The 10,238-nt window shown below is 52.1% G+C and overlaps 1 protein-coding gene across 4 annotated transcripts in view; it reads right to left on the reverse strand.

Moving 5' to 3' along the window:
• Nucleotides 1-9,694, reverse strand: part of Kcnip3 (potassium voltage-gated channel interacting protein 3) — a 66,591-nt gene extending 56,897 nt beyond the window's left edge. For 2 of the 4 annotated variants that reach the window (XM_026787761.1, XM_026787760.1), the window contains exon 1: nt 9,545-9,694. In XM_026787761.1, the coding sequence (XP_026643562.1) occupies nt 9,545-9,647 (103 nt within the window). In that variant the 5' untranslated portion in view covers nt 9,648-9,694. The remainder of the gene's footprint in view (nt 1-9,544) is intronic. The other 2 variants (XM_026787763.1, XM_026787762.1) reach the window with 1 other exon arrangement.
• Nucleotides 9,695-10,238: the final 544 nt, after the last annotated feature.

Consider the following 10,238-nt stretch of genomic DNA (forward strand, 5'->3'; position numbering starts at 1 on the left):
AGGGAGGGAGAGAGAGAGAGCCCTCTGCTGCCCTGCCATCCCTCCATGCTTTTCTTTCTATTCTACACTCAGGCTCTGTCATAGGGTGGGTCCCTAGAAGAAGGTTCCAGAGAAGTGAGCCCAGACTTGTTCATCTGAAGCTGGCCCCTCCACAAGCCAGGCTGCCAGAGCTGAAGGATTTTTTTCAAAAACTGACTGAGGCCTGGAGAAGAGAGAGGCGTCACACAGGGGACACGGTGAAGTAGGGGCCTTGCTTGGCCTGAGTTCTCACCTGGAAGTGAGCTAAAGAGAGAGGAAGTCTGTGTGAACACCTGGGCAGAATCCCCACCAAACTTGATGACCTATCATGCCCGTGGCTGTGTGGCCAGTCAGTTAGGGGGAGCTGGGGGGTTAAGAGACAGTAAATCAGAAAAGGTCAGCCTGGAGCCACTGTGGAGGATTCAGAGCACAGGGATTTGTTTGCCTATAGCAATCCTGCCCTTCAGTCCCGGCTATCAAATTGTCTGCCATCATCAGTCCTTAGGGGTGGCAGGGTTGATCCTGGTTGGGCAGGTGGCAGTCAGCCACAATGGCCTCTCTGGGTATCGGTTTGCTTCGTCTATGCCCAGTCTCACACTAGCACAGCAACGGGACAGGTATGGTCCTGGCTCACAGTCATCATTACCCATCACACCTGAAGGAACAGCCCTTCACTCCTCCCCCTTCCCAAGGCTCACTTGCAGTCAGGAGCATTGCTGTGGAGGGAGGGGGGTTGCCAGTGATGGGGACGGAGGCGTCTCCCTGTACGGATGGTGTTTACACACTTGCACGTTCAAACCCACGTCCATGTACTCAGGCATGCATCCACAGACCTACACACAGGCACATGCTCACACACACCATGCCCTGGCTGGATCTGAGGCGCCTTCTACATTATTAAACACCTCATTCAGGAGAGAAATGGCCTCGATGAATAAAATTTGTGTGTTGGTCAAGGAGGGGGGCAGGGTCGGCCGGGCAGCTGTTTCATTATCGCATGAATTCACTGCTAAAGACTCTGCTTGTGGGGAGGGGAGGAGAAACCGGGAGCATCAAGCCCCACCCCCACTGACCCCTACTCCCACCTGAAGAGCTGGCATGGCAGATTTTTGTCTCAAATCCTAGATGGGTGTGGTGGACCCTGTGATTTCTCCTACAGTGCCCGTTGGTCTGAGCTCAAGTCACCTTGTTGTCACAGCCTGGCGAGGTGGGCCACACCACACTTTTATAGCCAAGAAAACTAACCCATGAGGAGTCTGGGGACACACCACTCTGTAACATGGCATTGGGACTCCAAAGTTTGGGTAATGTTGGCCAGAGGCTTCCAAAGTAATTGTTCATGGGACTAGGTTCCTAGAGAGATTTCAGGAGGTGGGGGTTGGGGCCTCCCCAAGCTCCCTAACCAGATCGACAGTCTCCAAAAGCAACTGTTATTGAATGCCCTGGGACAGCAGGTCCTGGTGCCAGTTTTCTCCCTGGTAGAGAGTCAGAGTGAAGTCTGGACACCTGAACTGACTTCCTCTATGTGTATGGGTTGCCAGAAATCTCTCTTTGAGCTTCTCTGGACAAGGGTTGTGACAGAAATCTGGGAAAAGAAGGGCAAAGGGAAGGGAGGCAGCCTGTCCATATCCGCCCCCTGAGAGGCATCAAGCCTATGGCCGGGGCCAGCACACTGTGAGGGAGGCAGGAGCGGGGAGGTGTGAGCACGGGTCATCCTCATGAATATTTGACACTTGTCTGTCTGGGAGAGGGTCTGATTGAGCTGCCAAGGGATGTTAAATAGCTCTTCTGACACCCTCTTCTTGTCTCCTAGGCTCAAAGGCATGGAGGGGAGGGAGGAGACCCCACTGCCCCCTTATGGTTTCTGTGAGGGGAGGTGACAGAGTGAGGGCTGCTGGGTCAGTGAGGACAGTGGAACCGAAATTAAACATCCCTTTGCCCCTGCTTGGAGTCCCTGAAGGCTGCCTGTCACTTGGCAAATCAAACCATGTCACGTGCCTGCCCTCAGCTCACTGCTCCTCATGGACGGCCTCTCTCCACAGCACTGCCTAGGTATCTGCTGCTCCCTGCCCTGGACACTTGTCTGCTGGATGCTCAAGGCCACACTCAGGTGTCAGACCCCTGGAGCACTGTTCTAACTAGGTCACTCCCATGTGCCTCCATCTCAGTCTCTGTTACTGCACCTCCTTGCTGCAACAGAATATATATGGAATATGGAATATATATGGAAAATAGCTTATTATTCTGCTGTCTCAGGTCCCTCCAGAAGGGAAGCTCTGAGACTCGTGTGTGTGTGTGTGTGTGTGTGTGTGTGTGTGTGTGCGCACACTTCTATGTGTACCTGTGTAAACTGCTCTTTCTGTCACAGAGCCTGGTATCTGACAGCCTCTTACTTCATAAACTTCACAGTAAAAGGACAATCTATCCAGAAGAAACATGCACAGACGTGTCACCAGCAGGCACAGAGATGGCACATGAGCACCTGGGAAATGCCATCTTCTGCCACCAGGGAAATGCACATTGAAAACCACCAGGAGAGCCAGCAACATGGCTCGGTGGCTAAAGCACCTATAGCACAAGGCTGATGGCCCAAGTTCGATTCCCACAATCCACACCAAGGTGGAAGGAGAGGACAGACTCCACAGAATTTTCCTCCAACACCAATCTACACACACACACACACACACACACACACACACACACACACACAGGAATGTGCACGCTCAAAAATAAACACATTTTTTTAAAAAAAAATCATCATGAGAAACACTTCATGCCTGAAATAAAAAAAAATAGCAAAAACAGTAAATGCAATGCAGACCTGGGTCACAGCTGCCTGGCCACTGGGGATACAGAGTGCTTTAGCAACTCTGGAGGAAAGGTTGGAGGTCATGGCAATTGCATGCTTGGGTGTTTGTCCCAGGTGGTTGAAAATTAATGTTCAAACAAACCCTTATAATTGAATATTCATGGTAGTTTTATTCATAAGAACCCCAAATTGGAAACAGCCAGATGTCCCTCAGTAGAGGAATGATCAAACCAAGGTGGTACAGCTGTCCCAGAAAGTCCAAACCATGAGAAGAGAGGAGCTGGACACCCATCACAACTGGGATGAAGACTCAGAATTAAGCGGAACCAAAAAGCCAGTCCTGAAAGGTCACCTGCCACGTGAGTCTGTTTACACAGCATTTTGAAATGACAGCATGTTAGCAAGGGAGGGCAGATTAAAAGGCCAAGGATTGGATGGGGGGAAGGGCAGAGGGAGGAGAAAGTGTGGTTACCATAGGGTAAACCAGAAGGACCTCTGGGGACAGAGCTACCTCGTTACATGTGTTGTGTACTGATGGTAGTGACGGATGCACGAACTGCAGGTGATAATGTTCTAACAGCCACACACATACTGGGGCAACTTGAATGACATTGGTGGCTGCATCAGTGTCTCTAGCATGGGTAGGATATTGTACCAGCTGGGTTGTTTTTTTTTAAAAATAGGATCTTACTATTTAGACCTGGCTAGCCCAAAATTCACAGATTCACCTGCTTCTACCTCTTGAGTGCTGGGATTAAAGGCCTGCACTGTACATCCTGCTTGTACTAGTTGTTTGTTTGTTTGTTTGAGTCAGGTTGCCATATGTCCCAGGCCGGCAAAGTAGACGTGGGTCTATCTATGTTCTTTTTCACCATACTTAATTCAGTAAAAGTCTCCTCTGGAGCTGATGAGACAACTTAGTGAGTGGAAGCACCTGGGGACTTGGTAAAGAAAAGAACTGACTTTTTTTTTCTTCTTTTTCTTTTCTCTTTTTAAAAATTTTTTACGTTTTGGTTTTTTGAGACAGGGTTTCTCTGTAGCTTTGGAGCCTGTCTTGGAACTAGCTCTTGTAGACCAGGCTGGCCTTGAACTCACAGAGATCTTCCTGCCTCTTCTTCCCGAGTGCTGGGATTAAAGGCGTGCGCCACTACCACCTGATTAAGAACTGACTCCTGAAAATTATCCTCTGATCTGTATCCCTGTGTATGTGGGATGGAGTGGAGAGGCTAATGCCAGATGCTTAGGATGTGCTGAGGTGTGGGCCGGGATGCAGGTGTCAGAATCAGAAGCCTGTTCCCATGGAGACAGAGGCCTCTGTCTATCCTGACGGTGGTCCATCTAGGCACTAGATACTGTTGTCCCAAGAGTTTTCACCAAATCAGCCCCTTGGTCCCAACGTCTTACCACGTGATTCCCCACCCTACATAGGCTCCCCAAAAGCCATGATGCCCGTGGTACAGTTGTCCTGCACACTGCTCATGACCTGCAAGAAACACCTCCTGTGAGAGTCTGTCTGGCAAGAAGATGGAGCCAGACTATTGGGGTACCCAAAGGTGAGAATCTTGGCAGCTAGTGTAGTCCCTGGCGGCAGAGAACACCAAGTATCAACCCTAGGAAAGACTGGCAGAGGCATTTAGTGGGCATATGCTACCCAAATGCTGTATAGCTAAAGGCTAACATACTTCTATCAAAATATATAGCAGTTCTCCAGAGATATATCAGGCAAATATGTGCATTCTAAGTGCATTGATATACACACACACACACACACACACACACACCCCACAAAAGAAGACGAGCACACTGCCTCATGGATGGAAATAGCAGTGAAATAGCACTTTTTTCTAAAAGTGACCAGGACGCACTGGATACTGGTACAGAGGCTGCACCTTGCTTTGGGCAGGTGGGGGGATCTGGGACAGGCTGGAGTTATTTCAGGCAGCTGAGTGCAGAGAGAAGAGGCCCATAACCAGTCAGCCAGAGATTTGAATGCTGAACCCTCGTGTTCTCGCTGGGCAATCCTGGACCAGGTACTTGACTACCCCAAGCCCTGGTTTCTTCATCTGCAGATAGGGATCGTAGAATGCCCTCCCAGAGGTACAGGGAACACAGGTGAAGCAATGCATGCCAGCAAGCCCCCTACCCACCATGGCAATTATCTTTCTGGGCCCAAGTTAGGGGTTGTATTGCCTGTGCAAGGCAGCAAAAGCAATCCCCAAACTCCAAACTCAGGAACCTTGTGCTTGGAGATCTAAGGGGGCCAAGAGGGGTCTGCTACCTGGGGACCTCATTGCCTGCCTGCTCATTTTTATTAAAAACAAAACAACCAAAACTCCAAAACCTCTACTCTGTAGCATTAGAAGTGCCGCTAATGGTTGGAGCACTTATCTCACCTGACAGAAATTCTTGGGCCTTGACAGGGGATGGGTGCTCCAGGTTCTCACCCCCCTTCCTGTCCAGGAAGACTGTCCTAAGGCCAGGGTCTGAGACAGATGTGGGGCTAACCACCCCTCCTTTTCCAGGGACTGCCTAGATGCACGCTGGCTCACCCAGCACCCACTAGTTTTTCGCTCTATTTCCATCTAACGGGACAGATGGCAGAAAGCGCTGGTGGGTGTTGTGTCGTGCAGGCCCCCAGGGACTAGGAATCTTTGTGATCCTAAGTCCGCCACCCACTCTGACACAGACAGATGTGAGCCAGGTAGTTCATCCTGGCAGGAGAAGCTGAGACAGTCACATGTCCCTGTGGGTGGGAGCACGTACTGGGATGTACATACTCTCACATGTGACTATGCACATGTCTCTGGGCCTCAGACTTGGGTGTTGCAGCAGCAGAGGAGGCCGGAACTGGACAGTCCCAGACTTGTGTCTGGTGCCTGCTAACTTGCCAGGACAAGCACTCCCCTATCCCTGGCAATGAGGACGCTCCACAATTCAGGTTGACTTAAGCTGTTCATTAGTAACCCTCTCTGTCAGGATGCCTTCTTAGGTTATACTCTAGCAACCAGATATATAAGGTTCAGGCTAAATGTGCTAGTGAAGGATTTTATCCTTCGAAGAGGTTGGTGATATGAGACCATGGCACTGAGGGGCAAAGTAACATGTCTGTGTTCACACCATTGAGATATGAAGGAGCTCGTGCTTGTCCCAGCCCCATCTGATGCAAAGGTAGGGCTCCCAGACCACAGGGGCAGCCCCGAGCCCTCACCAGCCAATTCCTCTGCGGTCAGGACTCTCTAGTTCCAAATAGTGAGGATAGGAGCTGATGGGCTTGCCACTTTTCTGTATACTTATGGGGCATTGGTGACAGCTGCAGGATGGTATTCCCAGTTGCTCATAGGACAACACAAGATCCTGAGCCCATCTGGGGCCCGGGCAGAGGTTATGGGCATATCCTAATCCCAGCAGGAAGTTAGAAGCCCAGAGAAAGGCAAGTTTGCTTCAGCGGCATGGGGGCAGAGCCCTATCGAGAACCGAGCTGCCTGGGACCACTGCCCAGAGAGCCTGTCCAGAGAGAGGCTTTTACCGTAAGGCTTGACATGGGCATGGCACCAGGGAAAAGGAGCTCCTATCTGTCCCAGAAGTCACCTATATGCTAAAGGCAGCAGAAGACAGCGGTGACGGAGCTGGGGATGATGCCCTTAGCCTAGTGTCTCTGCTCTACCTCACAGAGTAGGAGTGGGGCGCAAGCCCGACAGAAGGGGCAGCTGGACGGAGTGCTGACACAGGACAGGGAGAGCCTAGGGACAGGCCCCTCTTGGCTGTCCTCCTGCCCTGACAATGCTCCCCCAGCTCCAGCTCTGGCACTGTCACATGACTGCTCTGTGGTGTTCTAGGATGTGGGCTGATTGCAGCTGACAGATGCACCTGTTCAAGGGGGAAAACATCAGTCAGCTGGGGCCGGGAGCTGGGGGAGCATTGTGAGTCACCCACACTGTGCACGCTTCCCGACAGGGCAGGGCTGGCTGAGGCAGAGACTCTCCTCCTCCTTCTCTGCCTTGAAAACCCTCATGGAGGCCTTATGGGAGAGCCTGCAACTGCTCCCGAGAATCTCGGTGAGACCCAGAGGGTCAAGGGAGCAGAGGGTGCCCCTAAGGCCAGCCCGAGCAAAACCAAACAGCTCTCAACTTTTGTGGAAGATGAGGATGAGAAACGGGGACTGGACTGAGGTGAGCTAAGTTGCTAGAATGCTTTGCCTGGTGCGTATGAAGCCCTGGGTTTGAGCCCTGGCACGAACTGGTATGGTGGGGCACATCTGTAATTCCACTGCTCAGAACCTAGAGGTCGGGGACCAGAAGTTCAAGTGCATTCTCTGGCACAAAGCAAAGCCTGCTTGGGTTATAAGAAACAGAAAAAAAAAGAGGAGCGGAGAAGTAGAGGTTCTTTCACTCACACGTCTAGATCCACAGCCCTGAAAGGAGAAGCAGGGGCTAATGCAGGCAGGGGTTGTGGCTGAGGCAGAGTCGCACTTGTGTCACTAAGAAGCAGGCTGAAGGTCACAAACTCTAGACTCAGCCCTCATTGGTTGCCTGGGTAAAAGGGCGCTCCTCTCCCCTGGAGTCTGCTCCTACCATTCCCTGCCTCCCACCCCCACCCAGTGCTTGGGGTCTGTGCCCTGGAGGACAAGACAGAGTTCAAATCCAGTTCCGACACCACTGGCAGCCTAGGATCCACCTCCTTTCCTCACCCGCAGAGGAAGAACGACACCAAGAACTACGTCATGGGCTACATGGGGACATTGGCTTAGAGGGAAGGGTGGTCCTTCAGGGCCACCTCCATCTCTACCCTGTCTAGGCACTCAGTTATTGTCTTTTTGAACAGAACGAATTAAGGTCCATCTTGCAAGATGCTGGAGAGGCTCCCAGGGCCAAACATGAGGACACCTTGTCACCTCAGAATCTGGATGCTGTTGGCTCACTCCTCCTGACAAAGGGTTTGGCTCAGGAGACCTGCCACTGTTGTCAGTGCCCACTCCAAGCTTTGGCAGCATGAAGAATGAAGACAATTAGTGCCCATTCTGCAGGGTCAAGTGGGGGAGGCAATAAAGAGATGGCTGGGGTGTATGGGGAGAAGGCAAGGGAGAACTTGTGGGGGCAGCTATTGGCTTTTGCAAGTGGGACCAATTCCCAGCCTATGCTGGTTGGTGTGCTTTCTGCTGCTAGGGACAAAGCTTGTCTCATAATCACCTGCTGGTATGGTACAGTGGGGCCTTCACCCAGTACCACCATCTCTGTGGACCAGGTTACACATAGGAATCCAGGGGCAGGCATAAGATGATGAACTACATGGGTGCCCAATTCTGGTCATGGTAGAGGTCATAACGGCCAAGAGAATGGCCAAATGGACTCTGGTCACCCACTCTGCCACTTAGTAGCGTTAGTGGTAGTTAAGGTCCTAAGGAGACTTCTGGAAATTAGAACCACCAGAGAGGAGCTAGGAAAGGGGGCTGTCCCTTGCTGGCAGAAAGAGCCAGCTGTGTGCACATCTATGCACACATGGCTGTAGAAATCCCTGTGTCTGTGGATATACAGAGTCACATTGCCTGACTCTGGAGGTGGAGCAGGGGTGGTCACCAGGTTTATGTGACTGTGCTTACATGACCGTGAGGTCCATGCTCACACGGATGCTTGTGGGTGTACACAGCCCACTCTGCATGCAGTGTGCATGTGAGTCTGGGACAGAGGGCTGCCAATGCTTCTTCCCTGCCAGTCCAGAGGTTGCGAGGGACACTTGTGCCTTTCCAGGAGCCCTGCTCTGGTACTCAAAAGGATTTGTTCCATCTGCTCATTCTTCTGAGTCTCTTGGGCAATGGACCAAACAGAGCAGGGATAGTATCCTTGACTCTGGGGCAGAATGGCCTGAAACCAGTCCACACCCCTCCCTGGGCTGCTTGTCTTCATGGGGAATGGACAGGGAGTGGGGGCAGAAAGTCATCTCTTGTGGGGAGAGACTGCCAGATACCAGTCCAATGTCTATTCTTTTTATAAGACCTTGATTTCCTTATTTGGGATGTTCAACTGGACCTGGATCTGGTCCTTCCTCCTTCTGAGCAAGACCATCCTGGAAATTTGGGCAGCATGCTGGGCTCCAGGCCAGACTCTCTGAGGGTCAACGCTAAGTTGGGGCACAGCTGAGTTTTCTTGGCTCCATCCTTCCCCTCACCTCACAACTGTTTCATGAACTCTACCTCTTTGCCTCCCCTCTCTTGCCATCTCCTGACAGCCCCATGGAGGTAGATGGAGCTGCTTGTGCCCTTATTAGGGGACCTCATGTTGCCTTAAGAAGAAGGGGGGTCTTCATTCATTAACTGAAGGATTACTTGAAAACTGTGCTCATTGGCTAGCACCCACGCACAAGACCCCTTGTGTCTCTATGCTCCCCTGTCTCACTAAGGACAATGAGGCTAGGTTCAGGGTCAGCTACCCTGGTCTCTGCTCCGGAGACCTAACTGAACAGAACCAGCCACGGAACTAACCTCAAGCTTCTTTCTGTTCTGTCCAAATCACCCACAGCTTCTTATATCCAAAAGAGCCCTAGAGTTCCAGCCTTCCAGATAGGGTGCCCCCAACAATTGCTTCCCCTTACCGGGTCAGCAGGCATAGTGGGTCAAGGAACGAGGCACTAGGAACACCCGTGAAGACATTCCCCAGTCAAGAGCTACACCCAAGCCCCAGATTTCCCCAAGTCCAGGCAAGCCACCAGCCCATCAGCACCTACCTTGGTCCTCTGCATCTCCGCAGCTGAAGGGGACTGTCACCAGCCTTCCCGCTTTGCAGCCCGAACAAGCCAGACTGCCTGGTCGAGCTGGCAGCTGCCTCATGTTTGCTAGGACCCAGACGCAATTGTCACTGGAGGTTTCTCCCCCGCCCCCTGCCCACTCCTTCCATTCTCCCTCCCTCCCGGGTCTTAGCTCCACCTCTCCTCTGCCTCTTCCCTCCTCCCTCTGCTCTCCCCTTTCTTCCTCCCTCCCCCTTTCTCTCCACCCCCCAGTTTCTCTTTCTTCTGGGCTCCTAAACCTGGTCTCTCAGCCTCTCGGTGCCTCTGGCTCTCATCCCTCCCCCCTAATACGTGGTCCGTTCCCTCCCTTCCTAGTCACAGGGAAAGCAGGGAGGCCACCCCAACACCAGTCCCTGCCCAGAACAAATAGGGGAGCCCTTGGGATTACATCACTGAAGTAACTCCTGGGGTTCTTCCACCTCTACTGATTTGCGACGTTAGTCACCTCTGTGTAACCCCTCACAGGCCTTGCAATATGGAAACCTTCCTAGCTGGAGCAAGCACTTCACATTTCCCCAGTTTCAGGGATTCTGGGCAGTCACGGGATCTCCCCCAGATCTCTAGGAGTAGGATCTGGGGATGGAAGAAGGAATCAGGGGTCCCAAGCATCCCCGGGAAGGCTCCTTCCTGCACT

This window comes from Microtus ochrogaster (assembly GCF_000317375.1).
Source record: "Microtus ochrogaster isolate Prairie Vole_2 chromosome 14 unlocalized genomic scaffold, MicOch1.0 chr14_random_1, whole genome shotgun sequence".
Taxonomy (NCBI): domain Eukaryota; kingdom Metazoa; phylum Chordata; class Mammalia; order Rodentia; family Cricetidae; genus Microtus; species Microtus ochrogaster.